This window comes from Trichechus manatus, unplaced genomic scaffold, assembly GCF_000243295.1.
Source record: "Trichechus manatus latirostris isolate Lorelei unplaced genomic scaffold, TriManLat1.0 scaffold00028, whole genome shotgun sequence".
Classification (NCBI taxonomy): Eukaryota; Metazoa; Chordata; class Mammalia; order Sirenia; family Trichechidae; genus Trichechus; species Trichechus manatus.
The window spans coordinates 19,843,868-19,867,054 of NW_004443964.1; the positions used below are offsets into that span (position 1 = coordinate 19,843,868).

General features: G+C 49.3%; 2 protein-coding genes across 9 annotated transcripts in view; both read right to left on the reverse strand.

Annotated features, from left to right (window-relative positions):
- MAPT (microtubule associated protein tau) overlaps positions 1-23,187 on the reverse strand; it is a 55,768-nt gene that overhangs the window by 17,312 nt on the left and 15,269 nt on the right. For 6 of the 8 annotated variants that reach the window (XM_004374258.1, XM_004374256.1, XM_004374257.1 and 3 more), the window contains 4 exons: positions 22,568-22,633; positions 12,993-13,048; positions 9,010-9,139; positions 3,832-4,097 (listed from right to left, as the gene is read on the reverse strand). In XM_004374258.1, the coding sequence (XP_004374315.1) occupies positions 3,832-4,097; positions 9,010-9,139; positions 12,993-13,048; positions 22,568-22,633 (518 nt within the window). Of the gene's footprint in view, positions 1-3,831; positions 4,098-6,689; positions 6,744-9,009; positions 9,140-10,202; positions 10,401-12,992; positions 13,049-16,852; positions 17,672-22,567; positions 22,634-23,187 lie in introns of all 8 variants that reach the window. The other 2 variants (XM_004374251.1, XM_004374252.1) reach the window with 2 other exon arrangements.
- Positions 1,847-2,505, reverse strand: STH (saitohin). Its single transcript, XM_012554875.1, is given in 4 exon segments — positions 1,847-1,981; positions 1,983-2,060; positions 2,062-2,116; positions 2,390-2,505. Coding segments are annotated over 4 exon segments (384 nt in total).

The window sequence follows — 23,187 nt, forward strand, 5'->3', positions numbered from 1 at the left end:
CCCTGGCCTGGGCCCTGGGGGCAGGAACTCACCAGCTATGGGCCTAGCACTCAGAGGGGCCCCATAAACAGTGGCTGAAGGAATAAAGGAAGGAACCAGCTTTTGATGCTATTTTATGTTTAGTTTTACTGGTCATGTTTCCAATTTATTTCTGCTCTTTGTTTCCTTATTCTTATTTCTTTTCTTTTATTCTCCCCTCGCCCCGAACTAAGAACATAATTTATACACTGCAGTTATTTAATTTTTTTCTTTTTTAGTAACAAAAGTATTTAAAACTATGCATTCTTTTCTAAGTACAACTTGGGGCACCTCCACATAATGTCCAGGTTCCTTACCCATGCGCTTGAACAAGTACAGTTACAGGGGAAAAGTTCTTAATTTCCAAGTAATTGTGGCTATGCTGGTGATACTTATACAATTAATTTCTGGATTATTATGTTATGGGTTACAGAACACATATTATTATGGATTCAATTGTGTCCAGCCAAAATGTGTGTTGGAATCCTAACCCCTCTACCTGTGAATACAACATGATGTAATATGATGTAATCCCCTTCCATAATGCAATCTAATGCTATGTTAATGAGGCCATATCAGTGTATGTATGGTGTGTCCTAATCACTTCTGAGTTATAAGAAGAGCAGATAAGACACAGAGACCAGTGAGCACAAATGGGGGAAGAGAGATGTCACCTGATGATCAGCAAGGAACTGAGGAATGCTGCAGGGGACAGATGTTCCCCCAGAGCTGACACAGAGAGAGCTTTCCTCTAGAGCCAGCACCCTGAATTCGAATTTCTAGTCTCCAGAGCTGTGAGAAAATACATTTCTGTTCTTTATAGCCACCCACTTGTGGTATTCTGTTACAGCCGTACTAGGAGACAAAGACACACATTAACTGTAGCAAATCATGAAAACAGAAAAGCTCAAAGAAGAAAATAGGTGTTTAAAACAGGGCTTCGAACCGGTTTGTTTCAGTTCGACCCCCTGCTGCGAATTTACCTTTCTACCCTAGATATGCTGACTCAGAATCTACATTTTAACACGATCCTCCGGTGATTCTTATGTACGTTAAGAATCACCTGGAGATCCATAAGAATCACCTGGGGATTGTGTTAAAATGTAGATTCTGAGTCAGTATATGTGGGGTGGAAATCAAATTCTCAGCGGGGGTCAAACTGAAACAAACCAGTTCAAAGCCCTGGTTTAAATTTTTTTTCCAACAAATGATGTATATCGATCCACTGTGGTTTTTGTTCTCTGCAGGTTTACAGACATGACTCATCTCCAGTTCTCCCTTATTCAATGAGATCATCTCTAGAGAGTTCAGTGAGTCTTCAGACTCCTATAGCTCTGTCCCTGTTGTGGCGGAACATTTATTGAGCACTTGCTGTATATCAGGCTCTACACGAGGCCACAGGGACACAAAGATCTCAAACTCACCAAGCCTTCAGTCCAGCCCAGAGGAAGTATACACAAGACACCTCAACAGATCATTTCAAAAGCCTTTTCCAAGGATCCCATATACCTTTTTTCCTTTTCCTTTTTCCTAGAGATTAACGTCTTCATCTTTTTTAAGGCTGAGATTTTCTTTGTTTCAGTTGTCTAGGTGTTTCATGGAATTTAAGGGGAGTCCTCCCTCTTCCCCCTAAGTAATCCCAAGAAAACTCACCCTTTCCCCTTTAACCCTTCAGGAGATATTTAAGTACCATTTCCTCCCAGTGAGGTGAGATCCCAACCTGAGGGCGCTGCCCTCCCCCTCCCACTCCTGGGCACTGAGTCACACACTCAGCCACAAGGAGGCAGGTCAGTCCAGGACAGGCAGCCCTGGGGTGGAAGGGGTGGGCTCAGCCCTGAAAGGGGCCTTCACTGGAAAGTTTTCCTCCCCACTCAATGCTGTCACTGCTACTCTCAGCAGAGATGAAAGAACTGGTCCAAATGGTGCCCACACCTTCCAAGCCAGCATCAGATGAACCCAGGGACCAACAGGGGAGCTGGTCTCCATGCCAAGCTGAGGGTTTCAGCTCTGGCTCCCTGAATCATCCACTCACAGACATCACCAAGTCCAACTAACCACACATTCAAGGAGGGCTTGCCACCAGCATAGCCTTGTGGGGCTGCAAAGACGTGGTTTCTGCAACGCAGCGGCAATCAGTGGGGTGGGTGTTTGCTGTGCAGGATCACAGGAGGGTGGGCAGGAAGAGGGAGCCCTCGGGCTGGGGTGGGGCGGCGGGTTTGGGTCCTTTGGCGTCGTGAGTCTCCAGGACAGCACTGGTCACAGCAGCGCAGTCTTCTGGCAGAGGACTGGTGTGTAGAGTTTTGTTTTTCATTTTTAAAAAGAGCAAATGGTCAAGATGTGCCTGAGAACAGGGCATTCACAGGACACTCACTGTGCTGAGGGTGGGCTGGGGTGGGAGACCACTGCACCATCGTGGAAACCCTCTCGCCGGGGGTCCCTCTGCTCCAGCAGCTTCAGAGAGGCGTGGACTTCAAACCAGCACCCCATAGCAGCTGCCCAAGAGTCCCTTCTGGAAGGGGGCGGGGTGTCTTTACAAAGGGGAGGACAGGCAATACTGAGGGCGGGGACCACCCCGAATTGCCCAAAGACCAGCAGCCAATGAGACGCTTGCACTGCAATAAGACCAAGCTCCCAGCCACAGGAAGGGGGGATTCACCCCAAGAGGCTGCTGGTCTCCTTACTGGGGAGGACCCTTCAGGGCCCCAAGGTCTGGAAAAGGGCAACATGAAGTCCGGGAGTCTCCAGAGAGAGCAAAACGCAGGGTTTCAGGAAAGGCCAGGAGACGACCTAGGCCCCACTGAGAGGCCCTCCCTGCACCTGTGACCCAGGGTCTGAGGTGGCAATAAATAAAATCAACAGCGCGGACAGCGCCTGCCCGCCTGCCCGCTGTGGGGAGAGACTGCTGTCTCTACCGAAAGGGAAACATTGATTTAGGTTGGTTTAGGGTTGCTGAAGTTCCTCCAGCCTACGAGGAGGCACCCTACCCTGAAAACGGCCCAGCCCAGAGGGCCCAACACATCTGTGGTCTCAACAAGGGAGTCATGGTCTTGGTCGGCCCCCTTGGAGGCGGGAAAATCCTTTACATGCCCCCCATTCTGCCCCCTCTTCTCTACCCTTTCCCCCTGGTGCTGGGTGAGGAGGGAGCCATCTTTCCCCTGGTGCTGGGTGAGGAGGGAGACCGAGAACAAGAAGAGAAAGGGGGTCGCAGCCAGTGCCCCCTCCACCTTGGGCCCTCAGAAGCTAGTGTTTCCCTACTTTAGGAGGCCCAAGGATTTCAGGAGTGTCCACTTGCCTCTGGAAAAATCAATCGTCCAAAATGGAACCGCCTAATTACCCCAGAATTGAAGATTAAAGAGAAACCTCACCTAAGTGAATATCCAATGAAAGCCAGAGCTACCCAACTACAGACTGTGCCCTGTTAAAACACAAGACAGGGTAGGGAACCCCTGCGGGTGCCCCACTCTGAGAACCCCCAGGCCATGGAGATACAACCCTGTAATCTCTGATACGGTCAGATTAGCGGGGCTGAAATGGGGAAGGAAAGAACCAGTACTTTCTCTCCACTGACACAGCACTCACGCCTGGGTGGTGACCCTGACAAAGAACTGAGCCATAAGCTGATTCTCCTTCCTTGAAGAGGTCCAGGCGGGGGTTGGGGTGCTACATGAGGAGTACCCCTTTCGAGCAGACCCACGCAGGTGGCGGGAGTTGAAGCACCCACCCACAACTGTCCCAGGTTGGGGGGGCCTCGGGGAAGTTGCGGTCCCTCCCCGGGGGCGCGGCACACACTCAGCTCCCTCCGCCTGCTCTTACCTTCCCGCCGCCTGGCTGGTGTTTCAGGTTTTCGGTGGAGCCGATCTTGGACTTGACGTTCTTCAGGTCCGGCATGGGCACGGGCGCCGTCTGCAGGCGGCTCTTGGCTGAGGACGGTGACTTGGGTGGGGTGCGGACCACTGCCACTTTCTTGGGCTCCCGGGTGGGCGGGGTTGGCAGGGACGGGGTGCGGGAGCGGCTGCCAGGAGTCCCCGGGGAGCCGGGGCTGCTGTAGCCACTGCGGTCCCCAGATTTTCCAGAGTCACCTGGGAAGGAAGGAAGAAAGGAAGGGGGTGAGGCCAGGATTCCGGGAGGGGGAGTTAGAAAAGGCCCCGGGGCTGCTGTCCTGTGGGCTCACGTCCGGACGCAGGGCTGGATTAAGCAGGTGAAACAACCAGCAGGAGGAGAGCCCTGGAGCCCATTTCTAGGGAAGTGTATCCTCTTCCCTGCCTTGTCGCTTAGCAACAGACACCCCATTTCTCAGGAAAGCAACAGAGTGGTCATCCAGGACTACCCAACACCCCCTCCCGGAGACTGGACCAACTCCAACCCGCCGCTCTGGGGTCAGAGAGGGCTCCAACTGGCTGTGTGGTCTCAGGCCAGTCATTTCCCCTCTCAGGGACTCTTCTAGAAAACGGAAGTAATTATATACCCGCGGTGAGGAAGGCTCCAGGCCGTGATAGTGTAAAACTCTAGTGCAGTTCTACGTGGCCTTTACCCTGAATGTTGGTGACAGAGCAAAGGACCCCGCTTCTGCCCTCACCGCCCCCACCACTGGACTGCTTACCCCCAGAGAGTATTCTAAGCTATTCAGCAAGTTCAAGGCCCCTTTCCCACCGGACCCCTTTTGGTGCCTGATCCTGAATGATACGCTTGCTCCACGCTTACCTGTCCTTAGCTCTCCACACAAGCCATGCCACTTCATGCCCTGCCTAGAATTTCCTTCCTCCATGCCAGTGCAGACAAATACCAACACACCTTTCCAAGCACAGTGCAGGTGCCATCCCGCCAGGGAGGCTGCTGGGGTCTTCTCCTCTCCTCAACAGTCCCGCCCTCCTCTGGGCACCTCCATTTCTTCACTTGCCATGCCCCCACTGCACTTCAGTAGGTGATGTTTCTGTGTCTCATGGGATCAGTGGTTCTCAAAGTGTGGCTAATGGGCCCCAGCATCAGAATCTCTGGCGCCACCAGGTGGAGTGGGACATGTAAAATGCAGATTCCTGGGCCCCATCCAAGCATGTTGTATCAGACTCTTCAGGGGTGAAGCCTGCAAAATTGGTTTTCTCCAAGATCCCAGGGGATTCTTGAGCACACGCAAGTCAGAATCCCTGGCCTAGATGCTGGGCCAGCTCTGAAAACCTGCGCAGCTAGTTTTACTGCTGGTCTCTGAGCTTCCCACAGCAGCGTCCACCCCCAAGCCCGAGGAAGAATCTGTAACCAACACGGGACGCAGCGGGCCCCTGTCTGGAGAAGGGCAGCTCTTCGTGCCAAGAATCTCTTGTCAGTGACGACAAAGCATCACAGTTTGGAATGTCTGAACTTTCACGCCTATTGGATATTCCTAGTCAAGTTCTGTGGTGACAGGACAATGAAGAATTTTCTCATTTTCCACATATAGAAACCATGATGGGCGTCTGCTTCCCGGTCTCAGTCCTTCTCTCTGCCTCTGCAGCCCTCCCGCCTTCTGCCGTCCTGCCCCAAGGGACAAGGGGTGGTCTGTGGGCTTCGTGGGGCTTCAAATCCTTTCCATGCCACTTAACTGAAGAGAGACCTTGGGCAAGTCACTTAACCTCCCTAAACCTGTCTTCTCATCTGGAAAATGCGGAAAGCGAGTGTACCCCACAGGGCTATGTTTTGAAGACTGGATATGGTAACAAGTATTGTCCAGCTCAGCGCCTGTCACTCACAGGGCGGACGTTTAATCAATGCCAGTGGGAACTTCATGCTGTTACATATTAGCATGTCCCCCACAAAGCTGTGTTGGAAGTCTTAACCCCTGGTACCTGAGAATGTGACCTTGTTTGGAAATAGTGTCTGTGAAGATGTTACAGTTAACATGAGGTCACACTGGAGTAAGGCGGGTCCTAATCCAGTCTGATTGTTGTCCTTATGAAAGAGGAGAAGAGACACGGAGGGAGGACGTGGGAAGACAGAGGCAGCAGCGGACTTATGCTGTAGCTGCAAATCGAGGAATGCCTAGGCGGCCAGAAGCTGGGAGAGAAAACAAAGCATCTTCCCCTAGAGCCTTTGGAGAGAGCATGGCCCTGCTGACACCCTGAATTCAAACTTCTGGCTTTCAGAAGGAGCTCTGGTGGCGCAGTGGTGAAGAGCTTGGCTACCAACCAAAAGGTCAGCAGTTCGAATCCATCAGCCACTCCTTGGAAACCCTATGGGGCAGTTCTACTCAATGGCAATGGGTTTCTTTTTTCTTTTTTTTCTTTGGCCTTCAGAACTGTGGGATAATAAATTCCTGTCGTTTTAAGCCACCTACTTTGTGGTACTTTATTAGGCAGCCCCAGGAAACTAATGCATACACACGCCTAAACCCGGGTTAGGAACAGTGCAAACCTCCAACACCCACCGCTATCTCCCGGCACATGCTGCCCCCACCCTCCACCCCAACAGCCCTCAGCCATGCCCTTGTCCGCAGAGTAAATGAGCAGCACACGCGGGATTAGAAAGGTCCATCAAACCACACACAAAAAGAGAAATAGGAATTCTGACTGTTCCATCTTCAGGCTCCGTGGGTGAAACCTGCATTTCAGAAGCAGGTACTCCCAGCTCTGAAAACTTAAGCCGACGAACAGCCACACACACAAACGGACCTTCCCTACTGGGAGAAGCAGGCTCAGAATTACCTCTCTCAGATTTAGCCCCTGCAGAGGGCAGTTTTCTCTGCACTTTCTTGGCATCTTAAAAAGAAAAATTCACAGAAAGCTTCATTATAATCAAGCTGACACTGGGCTTCAGTGAGGTCTTCTTCATGCGCCGGCGCCCAGCCACATGTGGCCCAGCCAACGGTGAGCGAGGCAGGGAGCAGGGACAGGGAGCTGGGGCCCATTCTGGGAAGAAACAGGGTAGGCGGGGGAGATCTGTCCTCCTGCAGGCTGCCACCCAGGAGCAGGTAAGATCACAATAGCCAAAAGGTGGAAACAACCCAAGTGCCCATCAACAGATGAATCGATAAACACAATGTGGTACATCCATACAATGGAATATTATTCAGCCATGAAGAGAAACCCAGTTCTGATATATGTTGCGACACGGATGAACCTTGAGAACGTTATGTGGAGTGAAGTAAGTGAGACACGAGAGGACAAATAATGCATGATCCCACGTACGTGAAATAGCTAGATAGGCAAATGAACAGAGACCAAAGTTTACTAGTGGTTACCAGGGGCAGGCGGTGGGGGGAGGGCGAGGCGGAGTTATTGCTCCAGGTGCACTGAGTTTTGGTGACGGGTGGTGGAAAAAAAATGGCAACAGTGGTAATGGTTGCACAACATGGTGAACGTAATTAATGTCACTGAATTGTACATGTAAAAATAGTTGAAATGGCAAACGTTTTGCTATGTATTTTACCACAATAAAATTAAAAAAATAAAAGGAAAGTGGTGTCATCCTGGTTTCAAGTGAAGAAGTATGAGCCAAGTGAAAAAAAAGCAGGAGCAAAATAGTGAATAAAATCCAACCACAATCCTGTTAACCACCCCCAGTGGCATGTATTATATACACAAGAAAAAACACTAGAGAGTAAACAAAACCGATGAGCCTTCACGAGCAGCTGTCCTTGCAGACCCCACAGCTACCACACCACTGGGCCAACCACCACGGCGAAACCATGCAGCAGATCGTGGGTTTTGAGTGGCCACCTCAGGCCAAAGAGAAGCACAGGCACCATTGAACAGGCCTGGCCTCCCCCAAAGCCCGCACCCAGACCCACAGGCCTCCTGAGCACCTTCACAGAGCTACTGCAGACCAGATGCCCCTGGGTCATGCAGAATCTAAATCCACTTGCTTGGGACAGGCTCCCAAGGCAGTTGGGGAGACAAATGCTCAGCCTGGCTGTCCCTAATCCTCACAGAGGTGACTATTCTTACTTGGAGTCCCTGGGTGATGCAAACGCTTATCATGCTTGACTGCTAACTGAAAGGTTGGAGGTTCAAGTTCACCTAGAGATGCCTCAGAAGAAAGAGCTGGTGATCTACTTGCAAAAAATCAACCATTGAAAACCTTATGGAGCACAGCTCTACTCTGACACACATGGGGTCGCCATGAATCAGAATCAACAATGGCAACTGGTTTACTGGTTGGTATTCTTACTAGCAGCACTGGAAGCAAAATAGCTAGACGGATGCCTTGACTGGTACTCAAAACGGCTGGTTTTTACTCACAGGCGCACTGGGGAACGGGCATAGCGTGTGACTGCTCAGCTAAGACCATCAGGGTTAGTACAGGATTCACAACAATCCCAGCAAGTTGAGCTGCCTAGAGGCTGCGCCCTGTGTGAGGTCATCCATAGTGACCTACCCAGGCTGCTGTGCTGTTGCCAGCGACAGCGGCCACGCATCTCACTTGGGGACTTAAAAACACCTCACGCTGGGGCTGCCTCCCAAGGGCCCTGACTTCAGTTCAGAGAAGCTCAGAGAAGCCCCTTTCCTACCACTCACTGGTCATGTGACTACATTTTCCTCATGCATAAAGTGAGCTGGTTAGATCTAGTCATGAAAACTCTCAGAGCCTCGATTTCTTTATTGATAAAAAGTGGGGGTTCAACTCTACCTCAGAAAATTACCAGAAGGATTAAAAAGAAAACAAACACTACAGTGCATAGTAAACTGCAAGGTGTTGGTCTGCTATCAGGGGTTATTACTTTTCAGGGGGCTTCAGAGGCAGAAGAGGTCCCCGGATGGCGCGAAGAGTTTGTGATCAACTACCAACTAAAGGTTGGTGGTTCAAACCCGGCCAGCAGGGCTGTGGAAGAAAGGCCAAGGGCGATTTTGGCAATCTGCTTCGGTAAAGATTATGACCAAGAAAACTCTATGGAACAGTTCTACTCTGTAACACATGGGGTCACCATGAGTCAGAATTGACTCAATGGCAAGGGGTTTTCAGAGGAGGGGGTTGTGCCTACTGAGAGTTTCCTATGAGTTGGACTCAACAGAACATTCTTCTTACCAGTGCTGGGCGGTGTCTTTGGGGCAGGGGTGGTTTTCGCGGGAATCCTGGTGGCATTGGCTGGGCCTTTCTGGCCTGGAGGGGCGGCTCCCCGGGGTGTGGCGATCTTCGTTCCAGTTTTATCTGCCCCCTGTAAACCGAATCATGGTACAGTGGTTTTTACAATGGGGAAATGTTATCGTCACCTAGTGTCAATGCCAGTCCCACACTCTTTACTTTGGCTCAAAAGGAGACGAAGATTGGGACTGACCCTTTACCTACTGGAAGGAACAAACGTCTTCTACCGTCACAAGCCTTTGCTAGGCACACAAACCCACAGCCCCAATTGTTTACATTAGTTATCAGCACGAGTCGTACTAACCTATTTTATAAAAAGGTAATAATGCTTATAAAAGTGATCTGGTTCATATCCAGTCAGTGTCGATCAATGAGCAGGACATTTGTGGGCCATGCCTATGTGGACATCCGTTTTTCTGACTCTAATTATAGATTTATTTGACTGATCAGTGGTTGGTTTCCCCAGAGGTGCCTGGTCTATGGTGGCTGTTAAACTTGACCAAGAGTGCTAAACAGAGCTAGGCCATATTCTTTTGTTCTCCTCTAAGCAACCCTGAGGTTTCAGTGACCCTTTAGGTGTGCTAAGAGTCCTTAGCAGGTGAACAACAGCCATCAGTTCACAAACTGACCAAAGGCTGAGAGAGAGTGTTGGCACAAGCACCCAGTACTGGTCATGGCCCGTTGTTGGGTTTGGTCCCCGGGTAGACGACCTTTAGACGTGACACAAACTCAAAAAGAAATTGTCAGTAATCAAGGACCACGAGATGATTCAGGAGGGCGTGAACCAGCGGGCAGGTGTTGCGGCACAGTGAGGCTGTCCCACCCATATGAAGGCAATCTGGAAGCGTTTCCAGTTACAAAGTCAGGAATGGACAAAGGAAGCCAATTAGAGTGGATTCCCATCTTCAAACCAGGTTCCCATAGTGTACCTTAGGGGCTGCTGCTGTGAGGGGCTGAGGGGAGCTGAGAAGCATGGCTCTGAGGCCCCTTTTTCCCTCTTCAACCAGAAATTTAACTGTTCTACGTGGTGCTTCTATGAAAGAGCTTATCTGAAGAAAGGTCTTTGTGGCTAAAATAACAGACATTTGAAAACCACATGAGAGCAGCCTGATTCTTTTCAAAGGTGGTGTCCTTACCTTGAGTTTCATCTCCTTTGCTCCAGAACTGCCAGTTCGGGGTGTGACAGATGAGACGTGTTTAGGAGAGGAAGATGGCTCTGGGCACACGGCAGGGCTGGAGGGTTTGATCAAAGGGTCTGAGCTACCAGGAGTGGGGCGTTTAGGGCTAAGGCAAGGCCTATTTTTCAGGGTTCTAGCAGAGGAAGGTGTGGATGTCTTAAACATAAACATAAATAAAATCAAAATAAAAGTCAGCACATGAGGGAGGGAAACAAACTGAAAAAGGATAGTGACTAAAAATAAATAAGGCAGGTAATGGTTTAAAGCGGTGATCTCCAAGCTGTTTGGATCATGTATCCCTTTCAGTAAGAACAAGAAAGTGACCCTGCACCTCACTGTACATGTAGGTATTTATCAGTTAAATGCATATGCTACGATGCCAATATATGATGTACACCATAAAACTTAACACACGATAGAAATTTTAAGAGGAGAAGATGAATAATGAATAAAAGTTCTAGTATGTTCTTTCTCTAGCTCATTGGACTGTCTTGTGTCCCCTACTTTGGAGACCACTGGTTTAAAGGTGGTTCACGCCCAATAAGTCAATGGAGATCGTGAAGACACATGATACTTAGGATGTTTCTCGAGTAAACATCCCCAATGTATCATGGGTCAGAAGCGCCCCAATTTCTGCTCAGTTCCAGGTGAGGAGCTTATGCTTGCTCGCTAACCTTTGGCCCTCTTCTACCACAGTGATAGAATCATAATTGCTAGACTCAGGATTGTGCCTGTTCTAAACCTTAAAGATTCTATCTGACACCACTTAGGTTTTATACACACACACACACACACACACACACACACACACACACACACACGTGCATGCCTTCTTTCTGATTAAAGTCTCAAATAAGACTAATCTTAATACTATCTGTTGAGTCCTAATCTGGCCAATGTTAACTCTTCAACACATTCCATAAAAGGCAATAGCCTGGGTGGGGCAGGTGGCCATGGGGATGGACGCCCTCAGAGAGGGAGCTGCCCGCTTGTGAGGAGGACACTTGATGGATGGCGGCTGACGCCTGTGGTTTGGGAGACTTTGATAGATAACTGTGGCCCTCATGGAGGAGAGTGGGCTGGAAGGGCAGGGCCACACCTTCAGGAATAAAAGCAGAGAAGCTAAGTCTAGAGGTGTTCCAGGGAGGGAGTCAATTACAGAGCAGACTGGAAACTTCACTGGGCTGCTCACACTTGTTTCCCCATTGCCCCTTGGATTCCTGGCTGAAGTGGCAGAGGCCCTTTCTGCGGCCAGCCATGGTGAGGAGAACCCAAGGGATGGGCAGTGGTGAGAGGGGAGAGACACAGGCTAAGGCCCTGCGGTTGGTGACAAGGAAGAAGAGCTGAGAGGAGGGGCAGCTACAGTTTGTGATAAATCTGACCCCTCACTAGACTGTGAGCAACTCAGTAAGGCCCCTGGCCTGTGTGTACTGAATGAATGAATGAATGAGGCAGGTATTCCCTCCCAACCAGCACTAACTGTGCATCATGACTGACAAGAAGTTACTGTTGCTACCACTCCAAGCATCCAGGGTAGAGCTCTCTAAGTCCCTGTGGGGCCCTCAGCTGCCTCACCAGGGTCTTTCGGGTAGCTGATTCTGACTTCATACAGAGTAGACCACTTCGGGGAGTGGCCCTCAACATACAATGCCCAACCCACACAGCTACACTCTGCCTCGGAGACTCAATCAGGGCTCCAGTATTGGTTGAAGTCCAGATGTTTCAGGCAGAATTTATATTGAAAAATTTCAGATATCTTTAAGAAAAATGAGTCTTCATCTAGGGCCATGATGTGATTTTCCTGGAAAAACACTACAGAGGCATTTTCCAGGATTCAAAGTCATCTGGGAGTAAACCACCTCAGAAATGAATGCTGAGGATAGGCCTGGTTCTAGATGTGGTTTTGGAGCGAGCAGGCTGCCTCAGCCACTGTTCCTTCGTTGGGCTCCGAAGACTGACTAGGATATACGCCAATCACCTCTTTGGCATGATTTCAAGATAGTGTGAACTGCCACATTTCTCAACATAGTATTTAAGCTGTGTATCAAGTTTTCCCTCCTCCAATATCCTTCCAATCTTGTGTCAGCCCCCAAATGGAGCTCCACTTCAACCAAGCCAATCTGCTTATAGTTCTACAATGTGGGTTGGCCGTTCATGCTTCCAGGTCTTTGCTTGTGCTGTTCCTCCTCCATGGAGTACCTTTTCCTAAGCCTGCATCACCAATTCTCATTTATATTCCCTTCATGGCCTACCTCATAGCTCGTTTTTGCTAAGGGCTCTTCCAGAACATTCCACCTTAGGTTGAAGATAACTTCCTTGCTCTACACTTCCTCAGCCCCCTAATTAAACAGTATTTTCTATATATCATGTGTATATATATTTACTGAACCTAGGTCTATAGCAGGAAGCATAAGATGTGCAAAATTCAAACTTTATTACAGAAAATTCAAACATACCTGTACTTATTATGAAAGTCTCATTTAAACTATGATAATAAAAGGGCAATTAGGAGCATTAATTCATTAACTTGCTAGGTTTCCTTACCTGGAATAAGGATTAGAATGGATAAATACTGCATTTTTCAAAAGCTTGCACAAAAATACAAAACATTTTAAAATGATGGTTGTACTTTAGTGCCAAATGCTCCACATATATTACGTATGAGAATGAACTCAGACGTCGAAGCATCAAATGGCTTCTAGATGAACTCAACCAGCACCAGAGAGTTTCAAGGCTTTGTCAGCTTACCTTCGCTCTTTTGTCATCGCTTCCAGTCCCATCCTTGCTTTTACTGACCATGCGAGCTGATAAAACATAAAATGAGAATGTGTGTTACATCCCATATTCGCAGTTCCCAGACAGAGCCAGAGGCCAGATACGGTTGAGGTGAATTTCTCCAAGATCCCAAGATTGGTGCACCGTGTTTTGTTTAGTTTGCCCTTGGGCTTGGCAGAAACGTGATTAGTTTTCTTCACCCTTGAATCTGTTAGGTCTCACGTTGTTAGTATCAACACAGCAAGCTGGGGTCATTGCTCAGAGCAACCTGGTGAGAGGGGACAGCAGCCTGGCCAAGGGTGGGGACATGCAGAAGGGATGCAGAGGAAACTGTTTCAGGCCCAGGTTGGCACAGGGGCTGTCTAGGGAAGGTGAGGCCAGCCTCACGCTGCAGTCCTCACTACCACCAGCTCCTCCCTGCTTCCGCCAGGGTCACCCTACACAGCCGGGGACCACTCCACTCCAAGGAGGGGCACTAATGAAGTCCCAGGGCAGGGATGGCACTGCTCAGCCAGGCTCTAGCCATCCTGCAGGCTCCCCTCTGTTTACACTGTCGCCCAATGATCGGGGGTGGGGGAGTGAGTTATTCCTCCCCACCCTGTGACTGAGTTTCCGGAGAGGGTCCTGTTCATCTGAAGGCCTTTTGGGGACTGACCGGTGCCCACCTCTGAGTCCCCTGCCCTGTGCTGCCAGCTTGCCAGAGGTGCTGATGCTCCCCTTCCTGGCTCCTCTCATGCTGATCACCTGCCACCAGAACAGGTGAGCCTGGCTGAGACAACTTCATGCCCTGTTGCTGGTCACACCCCCAGAGCCTGCCCCTCACAAATGAGGGCTTCAGTTGCCGGCCTCTGCTGCTCTCAGATGTGCCCCTCCCAGCCCTGGTCCAGCCCTGGTCCAGCCCTGGTTGAGGTAGGTCTTCTCACCTACAGGTCTTGGAAGGGGACTGTTGTTGTCAGGTGTCGTTGAGGTGATTCCAACTCATAGCGACCCCATGTGACAGAGTAAAACTACCTCATAGGGTTTTCTTGGCTGCAACCTTCACAGAAACAAATCGCCAGGTCTTTCTTCTCCCACGGGGCTGCTGGGTGGGTTCAAACTGCCAACCTTTTGGTTAGTAGTCAAGCGCTTAACCGTGGCACCACCAGGGCTCCTTGGAAGGGGACTAATGGTTACTATTTCCCAATATCTCTGTATCTTATTCCCCCAAATCAGCTATAAACTAGTTACCATCAAACATCCTACAGACAACACCTGGATTTTAGAAGTAAACTATGACAGCTTCTGGCTCTAGAAGCCACACACCTTGGTGAAAGCCATCCACTTAGCTCGTCTACTAGCATCACCGCTTTCTTCTGTAACACTGATGGATGAGAATTGATGATCAATTTTCTTCCTGGGTCTCAATATCATATTCCCCCTACCCAAGGACACTGGGGCCCCTTGGTGCTTCTCACTGACTACCTGTGGTCTGGATTTCTAGAATGACCAGCATTGCTTATCTAGCCCAGAAGTGTTCAAACTTTGCAGCAGCAGAAGCATCTGAAGAGGTTGCTAAAATACAGATTCCTGAGTCCACCTGAGACTCTGATTCTGGAAGCCTAAGGTGGGGCCCAGGAATCTGCATTTTAACAAGAGCCCCAGGTAGATCTGACTCACATGTTCCTTTCTTTGCCCAAATCAACCAGCATCATCCATGTCACAAGAGAAGCATCCAACGGATCAGCATTTTCCAAATTAGGGTACCTCTGAACAAGCCCTCTTCCAGATGTTAGCAGGTGGGATCTAGTAAATTTGGGGAACTTATCCTATCTGTCCTTCTTGGAGGGTCACAACGTGCATTGGTACATTAAAGGCTCTGACAAGTCCTGCAGCAGCAAAACCTGCTTAAGTTCGTCTAGCTTGTTTTGCCTAAACGTTTTGGGCCAAGGACCTCTTTTTCCCCGTGACATACCTATTCCCATCCAGCAGGCCAGTTTTCAACAGAACATCATTTCAGGAAACACTGTAGTAAACTGTTAAGTCATAGCTATTTGTTTCCCAGTATTTTGGAATGTAGGCTATTTTAAAATAGAGTATAGGATTTTTTTTCTGTCTTAAAGTTTAAATATAGGCTTCAAAGTTTTTCTTGACAAGCAGAATCTAATCAACATTTAACAGATGGTTCCAACTGAGAGGTCAATAGCATCAATTTCTGGGCCCCGTAAATAATCTACAATGCTAAAGGTCCTAAATGCATGGACGCACTTGACTTGTGGCCCTGAGGCCTCTCCTAGAAACTGCCCAGGACACAGAGATGCTGACACTTGGGAACCTCCTCTCCCACCTCTCCAGACCTTGGAGGGTGGCTGGGGTCATGCTCTCGGGGCTCGAGAAGGGGCCTGGGCTGAGACCTCTGCAATGCCAGCGGGGGATTCCCTGGGCCTCTGCCATAGGAAGGAGGGAGGTGCTTTGGACAAGAAAATTCTGTTTCTAAGGGCCACATAAACCAGAGACTTCATCAGCCTGAGACCAGAAGAACTAGATGGTGCCTGGCTACCACCAATGACTGTCCTGACAGGGAACACAACAGAGAGTCCCTGACGGAGCAGGAGAAAGGCGGGGTGCAGAACTCAAATTCTAGTAAAAAGACCAGACTTAATGGTCTGACTGAGACTGGAGGAACCTCAGAAAGCACGGCCCCCACATTCTCTATCAGCCCAGAACTAAAACAATTTCCGAGGCCAATGCTTCAGACGAAGATTGGACTGGACTGTGAGACATAAAACGATACTAGTGAAGAGGGTGCTTCTTAGCTCAAGTAGATACATGAGGCTAAATGGGCAGCTTCTGTCCGGAGGTGGGATGGGAAGGCAGAAAGGGTCAGGAGCTGGTTGAATGGACACAGAAAATCAGGGGTGGAAAGGAGGACTGTGTTGTCACAGTATGGGGAAAGCAATTAGAGTCACATAACAATGTATGTATAAATTTTTATGTAAGAGACTAACTTGAAATGTAAACTTTCACTTAAACTACAACAATAAACAAAAAAAGAAAATTCTGTTTCTGTTTATCATTTCTGCCGCCACAAGGCAGGGTGAGGTAGGGTTGGAAGGCCGGGGTCATTGAGCCAAAGCTCAGCTTGGGCTCTTGGACACGTTCAAACGCTTGTGTGTGTGTGTCACCTGCAGCAGGTGGATACAATGTCCACCGACACCACAGAAGACATCACAGGAGATAGGCATGTGCCCTCTGTGCCTCTATGCTACAAGGGCACACTTCAGCATCTTCTGGAAGGCACCATGGCATACAGCAAAGAGTGTGCCTTTCAGAACAGACCTACCTGGATTCCAAACCTGGCACCATCACTTACTATTTGGTGACCGTCGGCAAGCCTTCTTTCTAAGCCTTAGCTGTCTCGTCTGCAAAGTGGGGCTAATTATGCCCACTTAGTAGGGCTGTGAGGGTTCTAGACAATGAATAAGACCTCAAAAATGGGAAGTTCTTATCCTCTCTGTGCAGTGCAGTCCACCAACCTCTGGTGGGCTGACGGACCGACTACTGTGGATAAGTCAACTGGCCCGAGAAATGAACAGGGCAGAAAGCACTGGGTGGGGGTGTTGGCGGCATGCAAACGGCAAGCATGAGAGGAGAGCGTGCTGCCAGAAAGAAGCCCTAGGGGCGAGGAGGCTGCGGAAGACAAGCAGCGCTGCCTGGTGGTCAGTGGGTGTAGCGCTGTCCTGGGAACCTCAGAAGCAGTGGGAGCCAAGGAAGGGCTGGAAGCTCAGTGGTGGTGCCCATGGCCTGGGTGGCACACGAGGTCCCCAGGGAAGTGTGAGGGAGTTCAAGACACAGACCTTTGAGTTGAGGTACCCGGCTGACGGGCCTCCCTGGCAGACCAGCTGCAGGCTGCTTTTCAGAAGGTTCTGGAAGGTCGGCCTCTTGGGTGTCCTCCCCCACAGAGGGGCCCCGGGCCTCCTGCTCCTCTCCAGGGCTCCCCGGAAGTGCAGCCCCTTCCAAATCCAACTCTGAACATTCCCGTTCCTTCTGCAGGTTGGCTTTGATTTCCTCTTGGAACATGAACTCGGCCGGAGCATCATGTCTCTCTGCTGCCTCCCCCGCTGGCCCTGCGCTGGGCACATGGAGCTCTGAGACCTGGGTCTTTGTGGAAACTTTGGGGAGGAAACCGACAGGGAGGGGGATGGCACCCTCAGCTGGTGGACTGGGGATGCCAGTGGCTTCTCTGGAAACTGTCTCGGGGGGTGGCCCGGCTAGCGTTGGGGACTTCTGTGGATGTGGGAAGATCTGGGAGGGAGGGGAGTCCTGGGGCGAGGACTCGTCTATGTCACGGTCTTCATCAACCTCCTTCTTGCTCCCCAGCCTCTCTTTGCCCTGGCCACCCTTCAGAGGGGGCCCTGCCAGGGGCAGGTCTTCCAAAAGCTGGCGCTTCAGCAGCTCAGAGCCACGGTGGCTTCCCTCTGTGTCCTCAAGCTCTGTCCCCAGCTGGTGGGCCTCTCTGGGGCCTTCAGGCAGGCTGGAAGCCCCAGCCATGTCGGAAGTGAGCTGCTGGGTCAGACCCAGGGTACCTGGGTCAGTGGCCTCGCCTCCACAGTGCCCTGGCTCACTGAGGATGCCTTCTTGGACAACCTTGACACTCCCAGGCTCCGTGGGGAGATCTCCAGGGGAGGTGGGCTTCCACTCAGCCACACCCTCCTTGGTTTGCTCCCCATGTTTTTGTCCCCACTCCTGGTGGGGCTCCTGAGGGCCTCCTGTTGGAGGAGTCGCTGGGCAGACGGGATGATGCTGAGACAGAAGAGAGGCCACCGGCGCGGGGGCTCCTGGCTCTTTTTCCCTGCAAGGCAGCACTGAGACCCCAGAAGCTTCTCTGCTGTGTCCAGACCGGACCTGAGCGCTAAGCTCGTCGGCCAAGGGTCTCAGCCCATCAGGTGACTCCTTCTGCTGGGCTGGAACTCTCAGTTGCTCTGGGTTTGAAGAGGCAGTGGTGGCAAAAGGTTAGCAAACGCACATTAATTGTTTAAGAGAGGGAACATCACTCTTGAAATGAGAAAAGGAAATGTGAACAGCATCACTTGCCCACCTAATGAAGAAAAAGGGGCACGCACGCTGGGCTTGTCCTGGCTGCTTTTATTCACTCGGGATTAAAGCTCTCTTGGTCTACCTGCCACCAACTTACTGGGTGACCCTGAGTGAGCACCCGCCCTATCTGGGCCTCGGTTTTCTCATCTGTAAAAGAGGGGCTTGGACCTGGTACTCTCCAAGGCTCCTTCTGGGGCTGGCATCATTCCTCTGCCTATTGGTGGGCTCTGGTTGGCATGGAACATGCCGGCATGCGCCAGGGCTGGCCTGTGCTTAATCCACTAGGGCTACAGAAACTTCTACCCCTCTCCAGGGGCTTGGGAGCAGGAATTTGAGCCCCCTGAAGATTCTGGCTCCTGGACAGGGCCTGGCTTGGATGCACCAAAGGTCCCCTTTCCTCACTGCTTCCTTTTTGGCAAATGAAACCCGAGGATGCCCATAAACAAACCCTGCCCTAATTCCTGCTCCAACAGCCTTGGAAAATCCAAATTTATGATAATCAGGAATTGAGTCTTTACTTCACTAATAGACCTACCATACATTCCTAAGAACAGAAACATGATTTGGATTTATCCAGGTCATCAATGATGGACAAGTCTTTTGTATCAGATGGGGTAGACCACGTGGCTGTGAAGGGTTCTGAATGATAATGACATTGCCAGCCCTTCTGGATTGTGGCTTTAGTCTAGATTAATCCACATAATTGGCTGCACATTAACCCAAGTTGATCAAGAGCACACATTTTTTTCTGGTTCATTCATGTGAATCACTCTTTAACTACCTGGCTGTCTATTAAGGGTAGGAGAATTACGCTGTTTATTTTTCCTAATAAGTGCCCTTTATTATTATTAGTTTTAAGTTCCAACCCTTTTACAGCCCACTGAGTCCCAACAGAATAATCCACACAACTCCTCAGCTCTCCTCTAAACAAAACTGTTGCCGCAAGGATTGAGGGGTTTGGAAAAGGAAGTGGTTTGGATGACGTGAGGGGAGGGAGGTAGGAAATGTGTGTATGCCTGCACACATGCATGTACGTGGGCGTGCACACACATGGGTAACACGTGGACCAGTCTCTCTCTCCCCAGCCTGTGTGATGCGCGTTGGCTCATGACCTAGAAGCCAGGCCCAGCTCTGCTTCCTCCCTTCCTACACCAGCTGTGAGCTCACACTCTTAGTCATTCTGTGTTCCCAGCATCCATCACAGTTTGTGCCACAGAGTATGTGATCAATAAACGTATCCTGCATGGATCAACTAGTGCCAGGAAAACATACTAATTTCTGCTTTTTGCAGGGTCTACAGGCCCCTGGTCAAACTCCAGGAAGAACAGCCTGAACAACAGAGATCTTGGACCAGGCGTGGTCAGGAGACAACCCTGAGCAGGTGACTTTGTGCCATGACTTCTTATCAACCAGCCAGCTCAACAGACTGGAGGCCCCAGAGCTGCTAGTTATTGGGCCATGGAGACAACCAGGTTTGCACTGGCTTCCAGAAAAACCTCTCCTCCGAGAGCTTTCTGGAAATTGCTCCTGACTGGGATATTGTTGTACTTTGATATACTATGAGACTTTAAAAGAGCCCCATTAAAAAAGAGACAAGGGCCCCAAACATAAATGGTAAATCTACCTGAAAAAGTCACCAATACGTGATTGTACAGTGTGTGTGTGTTGATCTATGAGGAGCCTAAAATGAAGGCAATTATACTCCTGGGAGAAGGAGCCAGGCTGGGAGAATATTCTATTCAGTTTCCAGGATAAAATGACCAAACCAAACCCATTGCTGCGAAGTCAGTTCTGACTCATAGCGACCCTACAGGACAGAGGTGGAACCACAGGGTTTCTAAGGCTGTAATCTTTATGGAAGCAGACTGCCACATCTTTCTCCTGCGGAAAGGCTGGTAGGTTCAAACCAGCAACCTTTCACTTAGCAGTGAAGCACTTAACCACTGTACCACCAGGGCTCCTCAGATAAGATGAGGCGCTTGGCAGACATTAATATTACAGACAGCAATCACCTGGGGAGGGGCAGCCCAGAGGTAACCATGTATCTGGACAAACACAGCGTGATGGCCTCAGGGGTCTGGATAAATTGTACCCCCTGCCCCTCAGAGAACTTGGTCTCTGTGAAACTTATAGAGGAAAGGTTTGCCCCTCGGGGTAAGCAAGGGATGGGCAACGCCTTCCCTATATCTTCAAAAAAAAAGGGCTGCTGTTGAGTTGATTCTGACTCATGGCAGCCCCATGTATGTCAGAGTAGAACTGTGCTCCACAGGGTTTTCAATGGCTAATTTTTTGGAATTAGACCACCAGGGCTTTTCTCCAAGGCACCTCTGGGTGGACTCAAAACTCCAATTTTTTGGTTAGCCAAATGTGTTACCATTTGCATCACCCAGGGACTCCTATATTTTATTCTCAGAATATTGTAGCTCTACCCTAAAGTACATTTTTCTATCTCAGGTACTGAGTAGAGTCTGCCGAAGGTTTTTCTTCTGCAGAAGGAAAAAGCAACGAAGAGATCTAAAAACTGTACTTTTGTTTACATGTCTCTTCCTAGATCTGACAGAATGCGGACAGTTGGCAAGTAAAGTATGTTTTGTGGATGACCAGTGTGCTGGGATTTCCCCAGGCTTCACCTGAGGAATGAGGCTTGGCAATTCGGATGAGCAGTTCTGATCAAGACATTAACATTGGCCATGGGAGCAGAAGTAGAAAGCGCTGTGCGTTTGTTTATTTGGTGCCAATTTTCCGATTGCAGTTGGTACCTGGGGTTCATCTTTATACCTATATGATTCCAGAACACTGTCTGAAAATTTAGAAATTCAGTGAGCACGAAAGTAAAATTTCCAGAAAAGAAGCTGGCCTGATTTTTTTGTTGAGTGAATTATGTTTTAGGAACGTGTAGACACAGCCTGTAATACAAACCTGCAGCAAAAACTCAAATTCACTTCTTTTGATGGAAAACAAATGACCAATTCCTGAGGTTATGCTTTATTAAAAAACAAAACAAAAACACCAAACCCATTGCTGTCAAGTTGATTCGGACTCATGGTGACCATACAGGACAGACCAGAACTGCCCCATAAAGTTTCCAAGACAGTAACTCTTTACAGAAGCAGATTCCCCCACCTTTCTCCTGTTGATGGCTGGTGGGTTTGAACTGCCAGCCTTTTGGTTAGCAGCTGAGCAATTAACCACTGCACCACCAGGGCTCCCTGTACTGTATTAAAGGCCTCTAATTTTACCTAGGCCAAAAAACATGACCTAGAAGAAGCAGGTGTCAGTATTCCAGTTACTTAACACAGACTGGACTCCCTCCATTTTACATTCCTATACCTTCTAATATTTTTTGAAGCTCTTTGTTGGCCTAAGAACAAAACCATGCCTTCCATGCCATGTGAGATGAGTAACATTAGCCCACTGTGGGGTAGCAGCCTCTCTGGGAACAGGAACATGTAGTCAGGACTCAAAATATCCTCAGCGAGACACTTCTTCAGGCTCAGTTGTTGCTGGGTGCTATCGAGACGATTCTGACTCACAGCAATCCCATGTGATGGAGTAGAACTGCCCCATAGGGTTTTCTTAGGAGAAAGATCGCCATGTCTTTCTCCCACAGAGCAGCTGGGTGGGTCTGAACCATCAACCTTTCAATTCGCAGCCGAGCGCTTAACCATTGTGCCACCAGGGCTCTCTTCCCAAAACCAGACCCCACCAGTGGAGGCGTTAAACACTGGACAAGTATCATGTTCTGGAGAAAAGAACAGCATCTTCCTGGCTCTTTCATAATCTAGAAGCTTCCACATTACACACTCGACTCTCAAGTTCATTTTTGCAGCAAATGATAGAAAACAAACCAAGCCCATATTGTATCTACATCAGAGGCCCCCACCGCCTAACAGAAGGAATCGCTGGACTTTCAAAATTAGATTCTTGAAATATTTACGATAAATGATTATAGAAAGCTGCTTTTCTTGAACACAGCAATTTTGATCCTTGAGAAGAAAATCTTATGAAGTTTGAAGTTTGCACAGAAGAAAGTTGGAAAGAAATAGCTGAGTGATGGTATGGTTCAGGCCTTGCTCCTGGGATAGGACAGAGGGCAGCCTGCAGGGAAAACCCCCATTGTAGAGATTTGCTTTCCTATTGGACATTCATTTGCAACTCTGAGATTCCTTTCAGGACACTAAACACCTCAGGAAAGACTTAGAAATAGTGTTAGAAAAAAGTGCTAGAGCTCTTTCTGTATCTAAATCACCACTTTTGATAAGAACCAATCTCCCAAAATCTCCTGGGCTTGACCCTGTGAATTAGCCCACTGTGGGGTAGCAGCCTCTCTGGGAACAGGAACGTGTAGTCAGGACTCAAAATACCCTCAAATTCAAAATACTCCAAATTCCCTTTTCAGGGTACAGCCCAACCGAGTGTTCCATCTCCCTCCTCCCCGGTCTGCAAATCGTGGTAGGCAATTCTAGTCCACTGACCTTGAGTCACGTGTCCAGCAGCTTGGTCCTCCAAACTGGGGGTCTCTCCAGTGCCTGCTTCTTCAGCTGATTTATGCATCAGCAAACGAAGAAGACAAAAGCAAAGATAGTTATTGTTTGCTAGAAACAAAGCTGTCTGTATCTTCTGGTATTTTCCCTAAAATGTTCACAAACGGTACATCTTGAAAGTACCCAGGTCCTGCACCTTTCTCTGGCTTCTCTGAAAATGCTATTGTTGGGGATGTTGATGAACAAAGTTCACTAAACAAAACACACAAAAGCCACACACTTGACACGTGACTATGACCTAATAGGAAAGATCTCAACAGTGGGTCCAGGGCCCTGAACACCAAGGTCAACAATTATGCACAGGGTGGGTGAGGTCAAAGAAGAAGTTTGCAGCTGAGCCACTGCCATGTGGAGCCATGTCCAAGCCATGGCTGCACCTCTAGTCCAGCCAGCGTGCCTAGAAGAGTAGGGAAGGATGATGTATGAGCTTTGGAGCCAGGCAGACCAAGTTCAAACCAAGGCTTCGGCATTTACTTAACCTCTCTGAGCCTCTGTTTCCTCATTGAGAACCCCAAGGTGATGATATCTCTTCATCCTTCATCTTGTAGGAC